The sequence below is a fragment of the Salvelinus namaycush genome, chromosome 11 (assembly GCF_016432855.1).
Source record: "Salvelinus namaycush isolate Seneca chromosome 11, SaNama_1.0, whole genome shotgun sequence".
NCBI classification, from domain to species: Eukaryota; Metazoa; Chordata; class Actinopteri; order Salmoniformes; family Salmonidae; genus Salvelinus; species Salvelinus namaycush.
In genome coordinates, this window is record NC_052317.1 from 37999278 (window position 1) to 38021828 (window position 22551).

At 43.3% G+C, this 22551-nt stretch overlaps 1 protein-coding gene across 1 annotated transcript; it reads right to left on the bottom strand.

The window, feature by feature from the left end:
• Positions 1 to 1039: 1039 nt before the first annotated feature.
• cplx4c (complexin 4c) lies at positions 1040 to 12214 on the bottom strand. The gene is made up of 3 exons (XM_039003552.1): positions 12048 to 12214; positions 4726 to 4813; positions 1040 to 1267 (listed from the first exon to the last, which is right to left on the bottom strand). Exons 1-3 carry the CDS (start codon positions 12212 to 12214, stop codon positions 1040 to 1042), a joined length of 483 nt encoding a protein of 160 aa, XP_038859480.1.
• Between the last annotated feature and the right edge of the window lie 10337 nt (positions 12215 to 22551).

A 22551-nucleotide genomic window follows, 5' to 3' on the forward strand; every position in this document is an offset into this window, starting at 1 on the left:
GTTAGATTAACAAGAATTTAAGCTTTCTGCCCATATCAGATATGTCCTGGGATTTTTTTGTTACTTACAACCTCATGCTAATCTTATTAGCCTACGTTAGCTCAACCGTCCCGTCCCGGACACCAATCCCGTAGAGGATAAACGATATCCCTAATAATCTTGTTTACTCGTGAGACTTTTATTAATGCAGAAAATCGTGATTCAAAATCAACGTTCTACCCCAGTGACCATGTAATTTTTTCGAAGCCTATTTGATTCTGAGTTTGTACATATAAAGTTTGCATGTGTAAACTACTTCTGAGATGCAGACTTTCAGAAACTCACTTAACTCAGGCTACCGGTGCATGAGCAGATCAAATACACAGCTGCAATGCTACTGGAATGCCGATTAAGCTGTTTACGTGTCCTAACAATTTGAAAGAATGCTCAGAAAACCAGGTGTTGTAAACGATGTATGCTTCCTTTGATTTTGACCTCACGCCAATTAACATAAGCAGAGTAAGCAGAGTGTTTACATGTATTTTTCCATTCTCGGGCCTACTGCCATAATCAGTTTAATATCGAATTATTATTGTGAAAGTTAAAATACTCAGTCTGGACTCTGTTTCAACAGGTTCGGATGTGGATGCATAAAAATATAATTACTAGAACAGATATTCCCATTGAAGTCAACATTTTGTGATGGGTGGACCGGCGGCCATATTGAGTGTACCAGTCAAATACCTGTTGACTGAGGGGCTTTGTCTATTCTATTAATTCTGTTTCTGTGTGGAAGTTGAACAGAGAGGAGGTGATCATCATTAGCAACAATATACAGTATGATTTCACAGCGCCTCAGCAATTCATATTTTCTGAGGCAACAGAATAACAGAAAGTTTAGGTGGTTCTGTGAAGATTAACATACAATATTGTATAATTATAACAAAGACGTAGGCTTGGTGCTTGTTGGGTAAATCCCACTTGACGTGGAAGTTCACACGATGGACTGCTTAATTGCTGAAGAAAGATCAATGGGTAGAAGAAGTCTGATGATCCCTCTTCACATGACGACACACTTCTCCTCAGCCACCTGTTGTATCTCTGTCATGGTGGTCTGGGCTTTGGTCTTCAGCTGGTCCATGTCCATGTTCTGTAGTTGATGTAGCTGTCCTAGTAGTGAGTCGTTCACCGCCTCCTCCTCCTCATCCTCGTCCACCATCTTGGCTAGGTCCTCAGGGAGATCCAGGTCGTCTCCCGCCATCTTCACCATGGCTTCGTCCTGGCCACTCTGAGAAACAGACACATAGTCAGAAATATATACACTGAACAAAAATATAAACACAACATGTAAAGTGTTGGTCCCATGTTTCATGAGATGAAATGTTCCATACAACTCTGTTAGTGAGCATTTCTCATTTGCCAAGGTAATCCATCCACCTGACAGATGTTGCAAATCAAGAAGCTGATTAAACAGCATGATCATTACACAGGTGCACCTTGTGCTGGGGTCAATAAAAGGCCACTTTTAATGTGCAGTTTTGTCACACAACACAATACCACAGCTGTCTCAAGTTTTGAGTGAGCATGCAAATAGCATGCTGACTGCAGGATTTCCCACCAGAGCTATTGCCAGATAATTGAATGATCGTTTCTCTACCATAAGCCGACACCAAAGTCATTTTAGAGAATTTGGAAATACGTCCAAACGGCCTCACAACCACAGACCACGTGTAACCACGCCAGCCCAGGACTTCCACATCCAGCTTCTTCACCTGCGGGATCGTCTAAGACCAGCCACCCAGACAGCTGATGAAACTGAGGAGTATTTCTGTCTGTAATAAAGCCCTTTTGTGGGGAAAAACTAATTCTGATTGGCTGGGCTTGGCTCCCCAATGGGTTCTTGTGATGGTAATCATGTGACAGTGTGTGACATCACAAAGAAGACCCAAAGAAGACCCAATGTGATGAGGTGAGTAAATCTCCCTTTTCACCCTCTAGTAACCTTTGTAACAAAAACGCATGTCCTTCAGTACAACACACTTTTAATGCTATTATTTTATAAAAACATATATTAAATATGAAAAGTAAGGATAGTTTTTATCGGTCAAGGTCATTACTTTCTATAGGTGGCCAAGGAACTGCCAGTTAAATATGTTTATGTATGAAATCCATCCTTCAGTATCACGCTTTTGTCCTTCAGCACAACAAAAGTTTAATGTTATACCACAATGTCACCCGTTATGCTGAATGACAGTAGCTTTGTTATCCCATGTTTTCACTAGTTTACAACATTTAATCATGCAATTCATATTTACTTGTTGTATGAATACTGAATATGATCATTTTAAACTATTTTATGGCATTTGAAGGTATTTCAAGGCACATTATCTTTATACTGTAGATGCCGTTGTCTAATAAGGAGTGGCTGCACGGCACAGACAAAAGATCAACGCAGATCCAGTTGCTAGGGAGGAAAGACTAGCCAGAAGAAAAGCAAGATATTGTTTTCATGGTTTCATGCTACTGTCAGCAACAGAATAGGATATAATAGGATATAAAGCTGGGTGGATAACGCTTAACATTAAGTTACACTATTACACTGTAGTTAACGTTTTATTGCACTACAGTTAAGATATAACTGATTAATTATATTAGTTAATATAATATGACACACACACACACCCACACACACACACACACACATACTCACAATTATGGATTAAAAATGGATTATGAATTATATTAATAGCTGCTTCACATTTGGGGCACTTTATGAAAAATCGAGACAGTACAAGTTTGAATTGAAGTAGTTTGATAGGCATTTTATGTAGCTATTTTGTGTACGTTTCTTGAAATTGCATTTGTGTACCTGCATTGAATAGAGAATTTACCAGTTACAGTGTAACTGTAATAAAACATCTTATCCTGTTTCTTTACACAGTTTTAGAACTTCAAAAATAGCGAAAAGAAAAATACTATTGCTGCTACTAATAATAGTTCATAGGATCATTATTGTTATTGCTGAAGGATTCACATTTAATCAATGTTTGTGGGCCGTAGTGATATGTGTTATTCAGGGTAACAAAATACTGTCATACAGTATAACACCAGTATTTTATATTAAAATACAATAACTTTGTTTTGTTGACTCAGAGAGACAAAAACACATCTCAAAGGATGAAGTTAAAAATATCTTAATAGATTTTTGATTTTTTTTCAGTGTAAGGCAGGACATTTTGTGTAAAAAAACAACAAATTTTGAGTTGTACCGTGACACATCAAATATGTGGTTTTCAAAATAATGTCATTTTTTTCTGAGGAGTTATATTTCTGCCAGTCTAAACATGGATATACAACCTTGTGATTTTGAAAAATGGGCATAATATTTAAACAATTTTAAAATCAATCAGTGTTATACTGAATGACATTTTACTAGGGTACACAAAAAATGATTTATTGGCTTTATTCTTGAATATAGCTAATATAAGGGCATAGGTGACCCTCCAATGAACATAAAAAAGCCTTTTAGGGAATTGTAATTGCTGTTTTATTTTTTTGCTACTTTGAAAACCTTATAAGACTTTTACCCATATATATACAGTGGGGCAAAAAAGTATTTAGTCAGCCACCAATTGTGCAAGTTCTCCCACTTAAAAAGATGAGAGAGGCCTGTAATTTTCATCATAGGTACACTTCAACTATGACAGACAAAATGAGAAAAAAAATCCAGAAAATCACATTGTAGGATTTTTAATGAATTTATTTGCAAATTATGGTGGAAAATAAGTATTTGGTCACCTACAAACAAGCAAGATTTCTGGCTCTCACAGACCTGTAACTTCTTCTTTAAGAGGCTCCTCTGTCCTCCACTCGTTATCTGTATTAATGGCACCTGTTTGAACTTGTTATCAGTATAAAAGACAACAGGTTATTAAGAGGCATTGGAACAACATCTCCACTTCGCACAAGGGTGCGTGCTCAGCACCCTCCTGTACTCCCTGTTCACCCATGACTGGGTGGCCATGCACGCCTCCAACTCAATCATCAAGTTTGCAGACGACACAACAGTAGTGGGCTTGATTACCAACAACGACGACAACGACGAGACAGCCTACAGGGAGGAGGTGAGGGCACTCGGAGTGTGGTGTCAGGAAAACAAACTCTCACTCAACGTCAACAAAACAAAGGAGATGATCGTGGACTTCAGGAAACAGCAGAGGGAGCACACCCATAACCACATCGACGGGATAGTAGTGGAGAAGGTGGAAAGTCTTTAGTTCCTCAGCGTACACATCACAGACAAACTGAAATGGTCCACCCACACAGACAGTGTGGTGAAGAAGGCTTGTCACCTAAAACCCTGACAAACTCCTATAGATGCACAGTTGAGAGCACCTGTCGGGCTGTATCCCCGCCTGATACGGCAACTGCCTCGCCCTCAACCGCAAGGCTCTCCAGAGGGTGGTGCGGTCTGCACAACGCATCACCGGAGGCAAACTACCTGCCCTCCAGGACACCTACAGCACCGGATGTCACAGGAAGGCCAAAAATATCATCAAAGACAACAACCACCTGAGCCACTGCCTGTTCACCCCGCTACCATCCAGAAGGTGAGGTCAGTATAGGTGCATCAAAGCTGGGACCGAGAGACTGAAAACAGCTTTAATCTGTTAAACTGCCATCACTAACATGTAACATGTAATCAGTTAGTCACCTACCCTGGGCCGACATTAAGTCAGCTCTTACCTCAGGTAGGCGGTACTTGTCCCTCAGGCAGGATCTCAGGTTGGCCCTCTCCGCCTTCTTTGTGGCAAACTCCTTGTCCCGCTCCATCCTGCAAGGGGAAAGAAAGTCACTTCGATTTAACTCCCTCAAGTGTGTTAATTCTATAGATACGGAATCAAATTCACATCAAAAAGTACATATAAAAACCAAAGGGCTAAGAAATGTTTACTGACAACCTTACCTGACCAGGAGAAACCTTGGGCCCTAGATATATCATATATAGGATATGGTCAGGTAGGTGGAGATAGAGATGGTCCTGGCTAGAGATAGGGTTGGGAACAATAGGTTCATGGAGTTCCAATGGCGGCCAGGGAGGAAGGGATTATAATGACAGCAAGAACATGACTAAGCAAGATTACAGTATTTGCCTCAATATATTACGCTATACTATTTGATTATTTAGCATCTCTTGGTGATGTTTTTTTTTCTTCATATAAGGACAAAGTAAATTGTCCCTCACGTCTTTGATTAGAGGGGGACTAAGGTCAGACTGTATACAGGTCCTTGGGTTTCCTTTAGGGAAAAGATAGATAGACTTATAAGCGCTATTATAACCATGTTGTTAAGTATGGAAGTAGATGTTTCTTCATACCAAGCCAGTGGTGACGTGAGACATAGAACTCTGCCTCTGTGACCTCTGTGACCCAAATCCATCCTTAAAGTGACAGTCTTTAATTTTGTCTTGATTTTTAATAATATGACTTATAAATACTGTACCTTACTGAGACTATTTTGTTCAACATATTTTCTTCAGTGTGTGTACTGTATTTATACCTGGGGTATCACTTTCAACAAGTTCAAAAATCACTGGAGGACGTCTTTAACAAGCGACTTCCCTTAAAAAGTAACTTCTCGTTTTGAAAATAGCGTATGTGGCATCGATATGAGTCTGAAACATTTACTCTAGTGTCAAAATTGACTACAAAATGTAAATAGGATAATTTTGGTCATATAGTCAGTCTCGTCCAAAACTGAGATTTGGGAGTTGATATAAAAAATAATTATGTCACATAATGAAGGGTACCGTAACAGTTTTCCTTGGGTTGGGTTTATTTATATCCTGTCCACATGTCCACAGCTGGGAGCACCCAATTAATAATTTCGGAGCACAGCTGCATGGACCCGATCGTAATGCCCATAGTCAATTTGGTTTGACATTCGATATCCCTATGGGGCTAGTTAGGGACCAGCAGTAAATTACACAATGTTTTAAAATGTCAATCGCTCCAAATTTCACTGACCTAAATAACTCAAACCAACTACAAATTGTAGAAATGCATATACAAATATTGAAAGCATTTAATGAGACAACTAAAATATGTGCAAAATTAAAATATTGTCACATTTACATTGTGTAATTTCTTGACGGTCCCTAACTAGCCACAGAAATAGGCTATCCAATGTCAAACCAATTTTGCCACAGTTGCAAAGCAGCAGCGGCTGAAATTAATTGGCGAAAGAAGTTGGCTAGCAGTAACAGGACACAATACCTGTTTAGACTTTTTCAAGATATCTAGAAGGGTGAGTGACTGTAACTGTGTACTGTTTTTGGAGAGGGAATGTACAAACGCTTGCCACGTGGGAACACATACAAGAGATACCCACATTAAACCACCTGGTATAGAGGTCCTGGATGGAAGGGAGCTCTGCCCCAGTGATGTACTTGGCCAGCATCACCACCCTCTGTGGCACCTTGCGATCGAGGGCGGTGCAGTTGCCATACCAAGCGGTGATGCAGCCAGTCAAGATGCTCTCAATGGTGCAGATCTACAACTTTTTGAGGATCTGAGGTGCCATGCAAATCTGTTCAACCTCCTGAGGGGGAAGAGGCACTGTGGGGCCTTCTTCACGACTGTCCTAGTGTGGACCATATTAGTACTCAGTGATGTGGACACCGTGGAACTTGAATCTCTCTACCCGCTCCACTAAAACCCTGTCGATGTGGATGGGGGTGCGCTCACCCCTCCATGTCTTGTTGTCCAAGATCAGCTCCTTTGTTTTGTTTTAAGATTGCTGACGACACAACAGTGGTAGGCCTAATCACCGACAACGATGAGACGACCTATAGGGAGGAGGTCAGAGAACTGGCAGTGTGGTGCCAGGACAACAACCTCTCCCTCAATGTGAGCAAGATAAAGGAGCTGATCGTGGACTACAGGAAAAGACGGGACGAACAGGCCCCCGTTAACATCGACGGGGCTGTAGTGGAGCGGGTCGAGAGTTTCAAGTTCCTTGGTGTCCACATTACCATCAAACTATCATGGTCCAAACATACCAAGACAGTTGTGAAGAGGGTACGACAAAACCTTTTCCCCCTCAGGAGACTGAAAAGATTTGGCATGGGTTCCCAGATCCTCAAAAGGTTCTACAGCTGCACCATCGAGAGCATCCTGACCGGTTGCATCACCGCCTGGTATGGCAACTGCTCGGCATCTGACCGTAAGGTCCTACAGAGGGTAGTGCGAACGGCCCAGTACATCACTTGCCATCCAGGACCTATATAATGGGCGGTGTCAGAGGAAAACCCATAAAATTGTCAGAGACTCCAGTCACCCAAGGTATGGACTGTTTTCTCTGCTACCGCACAGCAAGCGGTACCGGAGTGCCACGTCTAGGACCAAAAGGCTCCTCAACAGCTTCTACTTCTATTAGACTGCTGATCAATTCATAAAAATCGCCACCGGAAAATGTACATTGACACCCCACCCCCTTCCCTTTTGTACACTGCTGCTACTCACTGTGTGTTTGTTACCTATGCATAGTCACTTCGCCCCCACCTACATGTACAGATGACCTCAACTAGCCTGTTCCCCTGCACACTGACTCGGTACTGGTGCCCCCTGTATATAGCCTCGTTATTGTTATTATTATTGTGTTACTTTTTAATATTACTTTTTATTTTTGCCTACTTGGTAAATATTTTCTTCTTCTTGAACTGCACTGTTGGTTAATAAGGGCTTGTAAGTAAACATTTCACGGTAAAGTGTATTTAGCGCATGTGGCAAATAAAGTTTGATTTGATTTGAGTCATGCATGGCCACACAGTCATGGGTGAACAGGGAGTACAAGATGGGACTAAACACACACCCCTGAGGGGCCCCCGTGTTGAGGGTCAGCGTGGCAGATGTGTTGTTACGGGTTGGAGCATGTGTGGTTACCAGTTGCTGACTCTGGAGCAATAGCAGTGGAGCAGGAAAAGGAAGAGAAGAGGAAGTAAAAGAAGAAGAAGTAAAAGAAGTAAAAGAAGAAGAAGAAGTAGAAGAAGAAGAAGTAAAAGAAGAAGAAGTAAATAAAGAAGAAGAAGAAGAAGGGTTGTCTGGAGCACAGCGCTGGTCAGTTATTACACCAGAATTGCATTATCTTACGTCAGAGTTATTGGAGGGACTAGCATCGACATGTTGTAGTAGTGACGCCACCTGTCGGAAGACAGTGGCCCAGACCCTAATCCCCCTGACCCCTGCCTGGCCAGGCTTACATGAGCCTAATGCTACTACCCCCAGTCATTACAATAAGCCATGCTGCCTGGAGCCTACAGCCTACAGTTCTTATACCTGCCTTTCACTGACATCACCTGAGCCTCACACCCACAAACAACCCCCCCCCCCCCCACACACACACACACACAAGCACACATATTATTCACACATAATTGCTCTCATGCACACCAACACACACATGTATGTATGTGCACTCAGGCATGTATGTGTTGGCGGGCAGTAACATGTGGATACATGTGCTCATAAACATGTAACACCATGTGCCTGTCGTTCTGCTCTACCAGCCCCTCTGTGAAAGGCAAACACTCGTGGCTTGACAGGAAGCTAGTGTTGAAATTAGGCTAATCACTAAACCACTCAACCAGTGTTTATATGATACACAGAAGGGCTTTATATACCTCTACTCTCTGTAGCAGATGTCAAACACATAATGTGGTACTGTGTTAGTTATCAGACATAATGTGGTACTGTGTTAGTTATCAGACATAATGTGGTACTGTGTTAGTTATCAGACATAATGTGGTACTGTGTTAGTTATCAGACATAATGTGGTACTGTGTTAGTTGTCAGACATAATGTGGTACTGTGTTAGTTATCAGACATAATGTGGTACTGTGTTAGTTATCAGACATAATGTGGTACTGTGTTAGTTATCAGACATAATGTGGTACTGTGTTAGTTATCAGACATAATGTGGTACTGTGTTAGTTGTCAGACATAATGTGGTACTGTGTTAGTTATCAGACATAATGTGGTACTGTGTTAGTTATCAGACACATAATGTGGTACTGTGTTAGTTATCAGACACATAATGTGGTACTGTGTTAGTTATCAGACATAATGTGGTACTGTGTTAGTTATCAGACATAATGTGGTACTGTGTTAGTTATCAGACATAATGTGGTACTGTGTTAGTTATCAGACATAATGTGGTACTGTGTTAGTTATCAGACATAATGTGGTACTGTGTTAGTTATCAGACATAATGTGGTACTGTGTTAGTTATCAGACATAATGTGGTACTGTGTTAGTTGTCAGACATAATGTGGTACTGTGTTAGTTATCAGACATAATGTGGTACTGTGTTAGTTATCAGACATAATGTGGTACTGTGTTAGTTATCAGACATAATGTGGTACTGTGTTAGTTATCAGACATAATGTGGTACTGTGTTAGTTGTCAGACATAATGTGGTACTGTGTTAGTTATCAGACACATAATGTGGTACTGTGTTAGTTATCAGACACATAATGTGGTACTGTGTTAGTTATCAGACATAATGTGGTACTGTGTTAGTTGTCAGACTGTAAGGCCACTACCTCTGCTGCTCTAGACAGACCACTGGAAGATGGTTGTGACAGTAACATTGACACAATCTACAGTCATGTTATGAAGCTAGATAGGTCTCTGAGAGTTGTAGTAGATGTTACTGTCTGTAGCATCAAAATGTTTTGCTGGTAAAGCACCTTTTGCATTATTCATTTAGGCCAGCTAGCACCTTTTGCGTTATTCATTTAGGCCAGCTAGTACCTTTTGCCTTATTCATTTAGGCCAGCTAGTACCTTTTGCAATATTCATTTAGGCCAGCTAGCACCTTTTGCCTTATTCATTTAGGCCAGCTAGTACCTTTTGCCTTATTCATTTAGGCCAGCTAGTACCTTTTGCAATATTCATTTAGGCCAGCTAGCACCTTTTGCAATATTCATTTAGGCCAGCTAGCACCTTTTGCCTTATTCATTTAGGCCAGCTAGCACCTTTTGCGTTATTCATTTAGGCCAGCTAGCACCTTTTGCGTTATTCATTTAGGCCAGCTAGCACCTTTTGCCTTATTCATTTAGGCCAGCTAGTACCTTTTGCCTTATTCATTTAGGCCAGCTAGCACCTTTTGCAATATTCATTTAGGCCAGCTAGCACCTTTTGCAATATTCATTTAGGCCAGCTAGCACCTTTTGCCTTATTCATTTAGGCCAGCTAGCACCTTTTGCTTTATTCATTTAGGCCAGCTAGCACCTTTTGCTTTAATCATTTAGGCCAGCTAGCACCTTTTGCGTTATTCATTTAGGCCAGCTAGCACCTTTTGCGTTATTCATTTAGGCCAGCTAGCACCTTTTGCTTTATTCATTTAGGCCAGCTAGTACCTTTTGCGTTATTCATTTAGGCCAGCTAGTACCTTTTGCCTTATTCATTTAGGCCAGCTAGCACCTTTTGCGTTATTCATTTAGGCCAGCTAGTACCTTTTGCGTTATTCATTTAGGCCAGCTAGCACCTTTTGCCTTATTCATTTAGGCCAGCTAGCACCTTTTGCGTTATTCATTTAGGCCAGCTAGCACCTTTTGCGTTATTCATTTAGGCCAGCTAGCACCTTTTGCGTTATTCATTTAGGCCAGCTAGCACCTTTTGCGTTATTCATTTAGGCCAGCTAGCACCTTTTGCATTATTCATTTAGGACAGCAAGCACCTTTTGTGTTATTCATTTAGGCCAGCTAGCACCTTTTGCGTTATTCATTTAGGCCAGCTAGTAACTTTTTTTATTAAAGTTCTGACAGGTTACTGGAAGTAGCGAGTTCAAGTTCATGTCACTTGTTCATGTCACTTGTTCTTGTCACAAGTTCATGTCACATGTCACGCATGAAATAAATCTTCTGTTTTCATTACGTGAAATCACAGTTCCTCAGCTGCTCTCTTCTTGTCCACAGTTACTTCCTAAATGTAATCCGTTACAGTTTCTAGTTACCTGTACAAAATTATAATCATTAACGTAACTTTTGGATTACCCAAACTCAGTAACATAATCTGATTACTTTCCCGTTAACTTTTAATTACTTTGCCCTTAAGAGCCATTAGAAGAGGACAAAAAATGAGGGGTTTCAGACTTGTGGTCAGACTTGCTCAGGTGGAACAAACTTAAACATGTGCCTTTTTTAAATTCTGAATTAAATGTCATTGAGAAAACAGAAACGTGTCATGATGTATTTTTTTTCTCGCAAAACATCCTTTGTGAATTTAAAAGTAATCCAAGAAGTAATTATCTAGTTTTTCAAAGTTTGGGTGGTAACATAACTGATTACAGTTATTGTTTTTTTAAACAATCTAATGAAATGTAACTGATTACATATAATCAGCCACTTCCAAACCCCGCGTTCCGGTATGATAATATAGCATGTAAAAACATATGTCTTGAAACATACATATTTTTTGACTAGTTCCACTGACTTGCCTCATCTGCTAATCTGCTATTGTGAGCAAATTAGCCATCCCTCATATTAGCCTAAATCTGGATTTAGGTTCAGATATAAAGACACATTGGTACACTTTGCTCTTTGGGGGTTTTAGCTAGGGTTAAGGGGTAATTAATTGGTACACTTTGACCTTTGGGGGTTTTAGCTAGGGTTAAGGGGTAATTAATTGGTACACTTTGACCTTTGGGGGTTTTAGCTAGGGTTAAGGGGTAATGAATTGGTACACTTTGACCTTTGGGGGTTTTAGCTAGGGTTAAGGGGTAATGAATTGGTACACTTTGACCTTTGGGGTTTTTAGCTAGGGTTAAGGGGTAATTAATTAGTACACTTTGCTCTTTGGGGGTTTTAGCTAGGGTTAAGGGGTAATTAATTAGTACACTTTGACCTTTGGGGGTTTTAGCTAGGGTTAAGGGGTAATTAATTAGTACACTTTGACCTTTGGGGGTTTTAGCTTGGGTTAAGGGGTAATGAATTTATTATGAATTTGTTCAAAACACTATGCAAATAGAACTTGATCAGTTGATCAATTGATTGATTGGTTACTCACTTCTCCTCAATAAGCTGTCGCTGGTACTCCTCAAACTCCTCTCTGGACATTCCTTTAGACTCAGGGGTCTCCTTCACATCGCCTGCTGGCACCTCAACCTCTCCTCCTCCTCCTCCCGTCATATCCTTCAACTTACTCCCCAGCATGGCCTTCATCATGAACGACATCCTGGACCAACTGATGAGCTACAGAACTACAACGGAGCACTACAGGGGAAGGGGAAGGGCAGCAGGTTGTTAGAATAGAGGCCCACAACTGCCTCAAATGTAGAGTGAGAGAGTAGCTAAATCAAGTTTTTAAGAGAATAATTCCACAATGTTGACCTGCTCAGTGCAAATAGAGTTTTTTTGATTTGAAGAGTTTAAGAAAAGCTGGGATGATGTTGTGTTCTGTAGAGTATAACTTTCCCTGGTGTCACCATAAGCTGTTGTCTGTCAAGGTGAGGGGATCTGGGTGTCTATGTATTCTGTCTGGAGTAAAACCGCTCAAGAGATTAGCTTATTGCATGTAGCCTACTGACCAGTACTGAACAGGCTCCAGCTAGCCAGACCTCACCACTGGACCGAACACACAGTCAGATTACCTGGACCCCACATACACAGTCAGATTACCTGGACTCCACACACACAGTCAGACTACCTAAACCCCACATACACAGTCAGACTACCTGGACCCCACATACACAGTCAGACTACCTGAACCCCACACACACAGTCAGACTACCTGAACCCCACATACACAGTCAGACTACCTGGACCCCACATACACAGTCAGATTACCTGGACTCCACACACACAGTCAGACTACCTAAACCCCACATACACAGTCAGACTACCTGGACCCCACATACACAGTCAGACTACCTGAACCCCACACACACAGTCAGACTACCTGAACCCCACATACACAGTCAGACTACATGAACCCCACATACACAGTCAGACTACCTGGACCCCACATACACAGTCAGATTACCTGGACTCCACACACACAGTCAGACTACCTGGACCCCACATACACAGTCAGACTACCTGGACCCCACATACACAGTCAGACTACCTGAACCCCACACACACAGTCAGACTACCTGAACCCCACATACACAGTCAGACTACATTAACCCCACATACACACAGACAGACTACCTGAACCCCACATACACACAGTCAGACTACCTGAACCCCACACACACAGTCAGACTACCTGAACCCCACACACACAGTCAGACTACCTGAACCCCACATACACAGTCAGACTACATGAACCCCACATACACAGTCAGACTACATGAACCCCACACACACCAGGTCCAGTGGTTCTTTGGGAAGGGTGATGGTTCTATGTGGATCCATACTGACTAAAATAACCCTTTGAGCTCTTCAATGGTTCTTTGGAGTTCAGAAAAGGGTTCTTTCTTCTTTTAATCGTAATTAAAATGGTGGCTAATTAGAATATTTTGGGGTGTGGTTTGCTCACAGCTCTTTTTGTGCAACCATTAGTGAGTGTCATTCCAGTTTATGGAATCTGTTGACCAGTGATGGTGTCTTGTGAAAGACTCACGTACCGTATGTCCTTGTGTCAAAATGAGAACAGTTGACTAAATGAGTGATTCTCAATTCTCTCCAGAGACTCCCGGTGGTTCCAGAGCTAGCACACCTGATTCAACTTGTCAATTAACACAACAATAACGCCTAAGGAATAATAAACTCTGTATGGTTTCTTCACAAGGATCTACAAATAACCTTTGAGATTTTAACAAAGGTTCTTTATAAACTCAGCAAAAAAAGAAACGCCCATTTTTCAGGGCCCTGTCTTTCAAAGATAATTTGTAAAAATCCAAATAACTTCACAGATCTTCATTGTAAAGGGTTTAATTCCCATGCTTGTTCAATGAACCATAAACAATTAATGAACATGCACCTGTGGAACTGTTGTTAAAACGCTAACAGCTTACAGACGGTAGGCAATTAAGGTCACAGTTATGAAGACTTAGGACACTAAAGAGGCCTTTCTACTGACTCTGAAAAACACCAAAAGAAAGATATCCAGGGTTCCTGCTCATCTGCGTGAACGTGCCTTAGGCATGCTGCAAGGAGGCATGAGGACTGCAGATGTGGCCAGGGCAATAAATTGCAATGTCCGTACTGTGAGACGCCTAAGACAGCGCTACAGGGAGTCAGGATGGACATTGTTACACCAGGAACGCACAATCCCTCCATCAGTGCTCAGACTGTCCGCAATAGGCTGAGAGAGGCTGGACTGAGGGCTTGTAGGCCTGTTGTAAGGCAGGTCCTCACCAGACATCACCGGCAACAAGGGGCACAAACCCACCGTCGCTGGACCAGACAGGACTGGCAAAAAGTGCTCTTCACTGACGAGTCGCGGTTTTGTCTCACCAGGGGTGATGGTCGGATTTGCATTTATCGTCGAAGGAATGAGCGTTACACCGAGGCCTGTACTCTGGAGCGGGATTGATTTGGAGGGTCCGTCATGGTCTCGGACTGAGCTTGATGTCATTGCAGGCAACCTCAACACTGTGAGTTACAGGGAAGACATCCTCCTCCCTCATGTGGTACCCTTCCTGCAGGCTCATCCTGACATGACCCTCCAGCATAACAATGCCACCAGCCATACTGCTCGTCCTGTGCAAGACAGGAATGTCAGTGTTCTGCCATGGCCAGCGAAGAGCCCGGATCTCAATCCCATTGAGCACGTCTGGGACCTGTTGGATTGGAGGGTGAGGGCTAGGGCCATTCCCCCCAGAAATGTCCGGGAACTTGCAGGTGCCTTGATGGAAGAGTGGGGTAACATCTCACAGCAAGAACTGGCAAATCTGGTGCAGTCCATATGGAGGAGATGCACTGCAGTACTTAATGCAGCTGGTGGCCACACCAGATATTGACTGTTACTTTTGATTTCGACCCCCCCTTTGTTCAGGGACACATTATTCAATTTCTGTTAGTCACATGTCTGTGGAACTTGTTCAGTTTATGTCTCAGTTATTGAATCTTGTTATTTTCATACAAATATTTACACATGTTCAGTTTGCTGAAAATAAACACAGTTGACAGTGAGGACGTTTCTTTTTTTGCTGAGTTCAGAACCATTCTCCATAAAGGTTCTATAAAGAACCATAAAGAGTTGTAACTACAGCGGAACCCTTTTTTTGTGCAGTGCCTTCGGAAAGTATTCAGACCCATTGACTTTTCCCACATTTTGTTACGTTACAGCCTTATTCTAAAATGGATTAAATACTTTTCCCCCCTCATCAATCAACCTCATCAACCACACACAATACCCCATAATGACCAAGCAAAAACTGGTTTTCAGATTTTTGGGGGGACAATTTATAGAAGAAAAAAAAAACTGAAATATCACATTTACATAAGTGTTCAGACCCTTTACTCAGTAGTTTGTTGAAGCACCTTTGGCAGTGATTACAGCCTCAATTCTTCTTAGGTATGACGCTACAAGCTTGGCACACCTGTATTTGGTGAGTTTCTCCCATTCTTCTCTGCAAATCCTCTCAAGCTCTGTCAGCTCTATTTTCAGATCTCTCCAGAGATGTTCAATAGGGTTCAAGTCCGGGCTCTGGCTGGGCCATTCAAGGACATTCACAGACTTGTCTCGAAGCCACTCCTGCATTGTCTTGGCTGTGTGCTTAGGATCGTTGTCCCGTTGGAAGATGAACCTTCGCCCCAGTCTGAGGTCCTGAGTGCTCTGGAGCAGGTTTTCATCAAGGATTTCTCTGTACTTTGCTCCGTTTATCTTTCCCCCGACTAGGTCTCCCAGTCCCTGCCTCTGAAAAACATGTCCACAGCATGATACTGCCACCATCATGCTTCACCGTAGGGATGGTGCCAGGTTTCATCCAGATGTGGCCCTTGGCATTCAGGCCAAATAGTTCAACTTGGTTTCATCAAACCAGATTATCTGGTTTCTCATGGTCTGGGAGTCTTTAGGTGCCTTTTGGCAAACTCCTAGTGGGCTCACATGTGCCTTTTACTAAGGAGTGGTTTCCGTCTGGCCACTCTACCAGAGATGGTTGTCCTTCTGGAAGGTTCTCCCATCTCCACAGAGGAACTCTAGAGCTCTGTCAGAGTGACCATGAGGTTCTTGGTCAACTCACTGACCAAGGCCCTTCTCCCCAGATTGTTTAGTTTGGCCGGGCGGCCAGCTCTAGGAAGAGTCTTGGTGGTTCAAAAAATTAATTACTTAAAAATCATACAATGTGATTTTCAGGATTTTTGTTTTAGATTCCGTCTCTCACAGTTGAAGTGTACCTATGATAAAAAATTACAGACCTCAGACCTACATGCTTTGTAAGTAGGAAAACCTGCAAAATCGGCAGTGTGTCAAATACTTGTTCTCCCCACTGTAGATACTTTTGTACCTGTTTCCTCCAGCATCTTCACAAGGTCCTTTTGTCACGTTCCTGACCTTATTTCCTTTGTTTAGTCTTTGTTTAGTTGGTCAGGACGTGAGCTGGGTGGGCATTCTATGTTTTGTGTTTCTATGTTGGGTTTGTTGTTTGGCCTAATATGGTTCTCAATCAGAGGCAGGTGTTTGTCATTGTCTCTGATTGGGAACCATATTAAGGTTGCCTGTTTTCACTGTTTGTTTGTGGGTGATTGTTTCCTGTCTTTGTGTTCTGCACCAGATAGGACTGTCTCGGTTTTCACGTTTGTTATTTTGTATTTTGTATAGTGTTCACGTTATCGTCTTTTGTTATTAAACATGTTGAACACTAGCCGCGCTGCTGTTTGGTCCTCCTCTCCTTCATCCCAGGAAGAAAGCCTTTACACCTTTGCTGCTGTTCTGGGATTGATTTGCACTTTTCGCACCAAAGTACATTCATCTCTAGGAGACAGAATGCGTCTCCTTCCTGAGCGGTATGACGGCTGCGTGGTCCCATGGTGTTTATACTTGAGTACAATTGTTTGTACAGATGAACGTGGTACCTTTAGGCGTTTGGAAATTGTTCCCAAGGATGAACCAGACTTGTGGAGGTCTACAATTTTCTGAGGTCTTGGCTGATTTCTTTCGATTTTCCCTTGATGTCAAGCAAAGAGGCACTGAGTTTGAAGGTAGGCCTTGAAATACATCCACAGGTACACCTCCAATTGACTCAAATTATGTCAATTAGCCTATCAGAAGCTTCTAAAGCCATGACATCATTTTCTGGAATTTTCAAATTAAGGTTCTATATAGCACCAAAAGGGTGTCTGCTATGGTTACAAGCTAAATAACTATTATTTGGCAAGACCCTGGTGAGGACGACGAGCACACAGATGAGTTACCCTGAGAAGACGGATGTGGAGGTCCTAGGCTGGCGTGGTTACATGTGGTCTGCGGTTGGACGTACTGCCAAATTCTCTAAAATTACATTGGAGGCAGCTTATGGTAGAGAAATTAACATTAAATTCTCTGGCAACAGCTCTGCTGGACATTCCTGCGGTAATCATGCCAATTGCACACTGCCTCAAAATTTGAGATATCTATGGCATTGTGTTGTGTGACAAAACTGCACATTTTAGAGTGGCCTTGTATTGTCCCCAGCACAAGGTGCACCAGTGTAATTATCATGCTGTTTAATCAGCTTCTTGATATGCCACACCTGTCAGGTGGATGGATTAATGCACAACATTTGAGATAAATCAGCTTTTTGTGCGTATAGAACATTTCTGGGATCTTTTAGTTCAGCTCATGAAACATGGGACCAACACTTTACGTGTTGCTTTTCTATTTTTGTTCAGTATAATATCTGTTTTCTTCAGGTGCGCTTGATGAAGCTTGCTAACTGGGTTAGGTTTGTATTTTTGGGACTATTCCACTGGCTTCGATTCGGCTGGCAAGTTAAATTAATTAATGTTTTGAATTACTGTAATGAATTACTACAGATTTAGACCTAGAGGGAAATGTATGTATTGGTTCTATACGTTACTGTTATGCAGGAACATTCAAGGTTACAGGCAAGACACAAACAGTAGATCTACTTACACTAGGATGGATAGGAGGATTAATTCAAATCACTAACTATAATCCTCCTACCCATAAATCCCTGCACGCCCCCTTACACACACACACACACACACACACACACACACACCGAACACACGGCATACATATGTTTATTACTGTCCTGGGAACAGTGAGATGTGGAATATCTTTTGTGTGTAAGTTTAACTATCTGACAGGAGCTCACCTGTGGTCCTATAGCTAATTGATTCTGACTCTACCTATCAGCCTTGTCTGTACTATAGTGGGATCCATGCCAGGGAGGGGTTTTCCGTCTTTACTGTAGTGGGATCCATGCCAGGGAAGGGTTTTCCGTCTTTACTGTAGTGGGATCCATGCCAGGGAAGGGTTTTCCATCTGTACTGTAGTGGGATCCATGCCAGGGAGGGGTTTTCCATCTGTACTGGAGTGGGATCCATGCCAGGGAGGGGTTTTCCATCTGTACTGGAGTGGGATCCATGCCAGGGAGGGGTTTTCCATCTGTACTGGAGTGGGAACCATGCCAGGGAGGGGTTTTCCATCTGTACTGGAGTGGGATCCATGCCAAGGAGGGGTTTTCCATCTGTACTGGAGTGGGATCCATGCCAGGGAGGGGTTTTCCATCTGTACTGTAGTGGGATCCATGCCAGGGAGGGGTTTTCAATCTGTACTGTAGTGGGATCCATGCCAGGGAGGGGTTTTCCATCTGTACTGGAGTGGGATCCATGCAAGGGAGGGGTTTTCCATCTGTACTGTAGTGGGATCCATGCCAGGGAGGGGTTTTCCATCTGTACTGTAGTGGGATCCATGCCAGGGAGGGGTTTTCCATCTGTACTGTAGTGGGATCCATGCCAGGGAGGGGTTTTCCATCTGTACTGTAGTGGGATCCATGCCAGGGAGGGGTTTTCCATCTGTACTGTAGTTGGATCCATGCCAGGGAGGGGTTTTCCATCTGTACTGGAGTGGGATCCATGCCAGGGAGGGGTTTTCCATCTGTACTGGAGTGGGATCCATGCCAGGGAGGGGTTTTCCATCTGTACTGTAGTTGGATCCATGCCAGGGAGGGGTTTTCCATCTGTACTGGAGTGGGATCCATGCCAGGGAGGGGTTTTCCATCTGTACTGTAGTGGGATCCATGCCAGAGAGGGGTTTTCCATCTGTACTGTAGTGGGATCCATGCCAGGGAGGGGTTTTCCATCTGTACTGGAGTGGGATCCATGCCAGGGAAGGGTTTTTCATCTGTACTGTAGTGGGATCCATGCCAGGGAGGGGTTTTCCATCTGTACTGTAGTGGGATCCATGCCAGGGAGGGGTTTTCCGTCTTTACTGTAGTGGGATCCATGCCAGGGAAGGGTTTTCCATCTGTACTGTAGTGGGATCCATGCCAGGGAAGGGTTTTCCATCTGTACTGTAGTGGGATCCATGCCAGGGAAGGGTTTTCCATCTGTACTGTAGTGGGATCCATGCCAGGGAAAGGTTTTCCATCTGTACTGTAGTGGGATCCATGCCAGGGAAGGGTTTTCCATCTGTACTGTAGTGGGATCCATGCCAGGGAAGGGTTTTCCATCTGTACTGTAGTGGGATCCATGCCAGGGAAGGATTTTCCATCTGTACTGTAGTGGGATCCATGCCAGGGAAGGGTTTTCCATCTGTACTGTAGTGGGATCCATGCCAGGGAGGGGTTTTCCATCTGTACTGTAGTGGGATCCATGCCAGGGAAGGGTTTTTCATCTGTACTGTAGTGGGATCCATGCCAGGGAGGGGTTTTCCATCTGTACTGGAGTGGGATCCATGCCAGGGAGGGGTTTTCCGTCTTTACTGTAGTGGGATCCATGCCAGGGAAGGGTTTTCCATCTGTACTGTAGTGGGATCCATGCCAGGGAAGGGTTTTCCATCTGTACTGTAGTGGGATCCATGCCAGGGAAGGGTTTTCCATCTGTACTGTAGTGGGATCCATGCCAGGGAAGGGTTTTCCATCTGTACTGTAGTGGGATCCATGCCAGGGAAGGGTTTTCCATCTGTACTGTAGTGGGATCCATGCCAGGGAAGGGTTTTCCATCTGTACTGTAGTGGGATCCATGCCAGGGAAGGATTTTCCATCTGTACTGTAGTGGGATCCATGCCAGGGAAGGGTTTTCCATCTGTACTGTAGTGGGATCCATGCCAGGGAGGGGTTTTCCATCTGTACTGTAGTGGGATCCATGCCAGGGAAGGGTTTTCCATCTGTACTGTAGTGGGATCCATGCCAGGGAAGGGTTTTCCATCTGTACTGTAGTTGGGTCCATGCCAGGGAAGGGTTTTCCATCTGTACTGTAGTGGGATCCATGCCAGGGAAGGGTTTTCCATCTGTACTGTAGTGGGATCCATGCCAGGGAAGGGTTTTCCATCTGTACTGTAGTGGGATCCATGCCAGGGAAGGGTTTTCCATCTGTACTGTAGTTGGGTCCATGCCAGGGAGGGGTTTTCCATCTGTACTGTAGTGGGATCCATGCCAGGGAGGGGTTTCTTCTTTTACCTCCTCCAGGCAGAATAGGGCCTCGTTTCACAGAGCCTTTGTAGCCTTAAGATCGTTGTTAGAACCTTGATGTGTCTTTGGTAGCCGAGGTGTTTCCTAGAGCCTTCATTAGTAACGTGACTCCTAAAAACCTTTGCACATCTACGTGTGATATAGACCACTCTACGAGTGATCCAGAGTCCAGACCACTCGTAGAGCAGCCAAAGTACCTCGTTGGATGCTTTTTTGCTCTTCTGCCTCACTTTATTCACAGAAGATCTCCTCTAAATGTAGAATCAAGATGTCGAGGCTATCTGTCTGACTGTGACTGCCTTTAACTTCAGAACGAAGTTGGCGACAAATAGAAAGTTGCCAAAGTTTTTGCAATTGTTACAAACAAGTGAAGCATTAAATTATGCTTTTAAATGAAAACCGAGATTACCTCATTATAAGATACATGGGTGTAACGGCTTTCGTCGGTGGAAGAAGGAGAGGACCAAAGCGCAGCGTGGTTAGTGTTCATCTTAATTTAATAATAATCAAAAAACTGAACACTTCAAATACAAAACAACTAAAGTGAAAACCGAAACAGTTCTATCTGGTGCAGACACACAAAGACTGAAGACAACCACCCACAAAACCCAACAGAAAACAGGCTACCTAAATATGGTTCCCAATCAGGGACAACGATTGACAGCTGCCTCTGATTGAGAACCATATCAGGCCAAACACAGAAAACCAACACAGAAATAGAAAACATAGATTACCCACCCAACTCACGCCCTGACCACACTAAAACAAAGAAAATACAAAAGAACTATGGTCAGAACGTGACAGTACCCCCCCCCCCCCCCCCCCCCCCCACAAGGTGCGGACTCCGGCCGCAAAACCTGAACCTATAGGGGAGGGTCTGGGTGGGCATCTGTCCGCGGTGGCGGCTCTGGCGCTGGATGTGGACCCCACTCCACCATAGTTTTAGTCCGCTTCTGTGACCTCCTAGGAACGGCGACCCTCGCCGCCGACCTAGGATTGGTGGGTGGGTGATTGATTCTGTAACGGCTTTCGTCTTCCTCCTCTGAAGAGGAGTAGTAGGAAGGATCGGAAGACCAATGCGCAGGGTGGTTCGTATCCATATTTATTTGAATACTTTTCAAGTATGAACAAAAACAATGAACTGACGAAAACCAACGAAGCTACAGTCCCGAACTAGTGAACACAGAAAAACAGGAACACACGAACAGGAACAATCACCCACAAAACACACTACAAAACAGGCTACCTAAATATGGTTCCCAATCAGAGGCAGGTGTTAGTCGTTGTCTCTGATTGGGAACCATATTTAGGTAGCCTGTTTTGTAGTGTGTTTTGTGGGTGATTGTTCCTGTTCGTGTGTTCCTGTTTTTCTGTGTTCACTAGACGAAAGCCGTTACAGAATCACCCACCAAAAAAGGTCCAATGGGCCTATTCTATTCATGTTGAAATAAATGTTCATGTTCAATCAAAATCCTATTTGCAGCCATAGGAGGTAATATCTCTCTAGGAGCCTCTCCGTTGTCAGTATTGTTAAAAAATGATAATGCAAAAGTATGATGTGAATGGAGAAAACTGATCCGAGAGCAGCGCTGCTTTTCTTTTGATCCTATCAGTATCGAGAAAAGGTCTGACAACGTCCTGAGAACGTTCTCTACACGTTCCTGTTTGGGAAGCAGTCATAAAAAGTTGGCTCATCTGGTATCGATCATCGTAATGCTCAAGTTACATCTCCACTGAGAAACAAGGCTGTAGCATCAGGTGAGATGGTACTCTCTGGCGCAACCCTGTGGCAGACACGTGAAGACAGAGCTGAGGTGAGTACTGTCGACCTGTTTTACATAATCCTCTTCATACCTATGTGGAACACAAGACTTCCAAGAGAGAGTGCCAGTAGACCTTACTGTAACCCACATAGTGTGAAGACATGGTTACAGATTATATAACCATGATGTATGTAGACTAGCTGACACGGAATCTACC

Excerpts from the sequence above, each read along its gene's own strand:
- cplx4c (XM_039003552.1), bottom strand. The coding sequence starts at position 12,214 with ATGTCGTTCATGATGAAGGCCATGCTGGGGAGTAAGTTGAAGGATATG. Across the intron at positions 4,814-12,047 it reads CGACAGCTTATTGAGGAGAA|GATGGAGCGGGACAAGGAGT; the intron begins GTGAGTAACCAA and ends TTCCCCTTGCAG. Across the intron at positions 1,268-4,725 it reads ACAAGTACCGCCTACCTGAG|AGTGGCCAGGACGAAGCCAT; the intron begins GTAAGAGCTGAC and ends TCTGTTTCTCAG.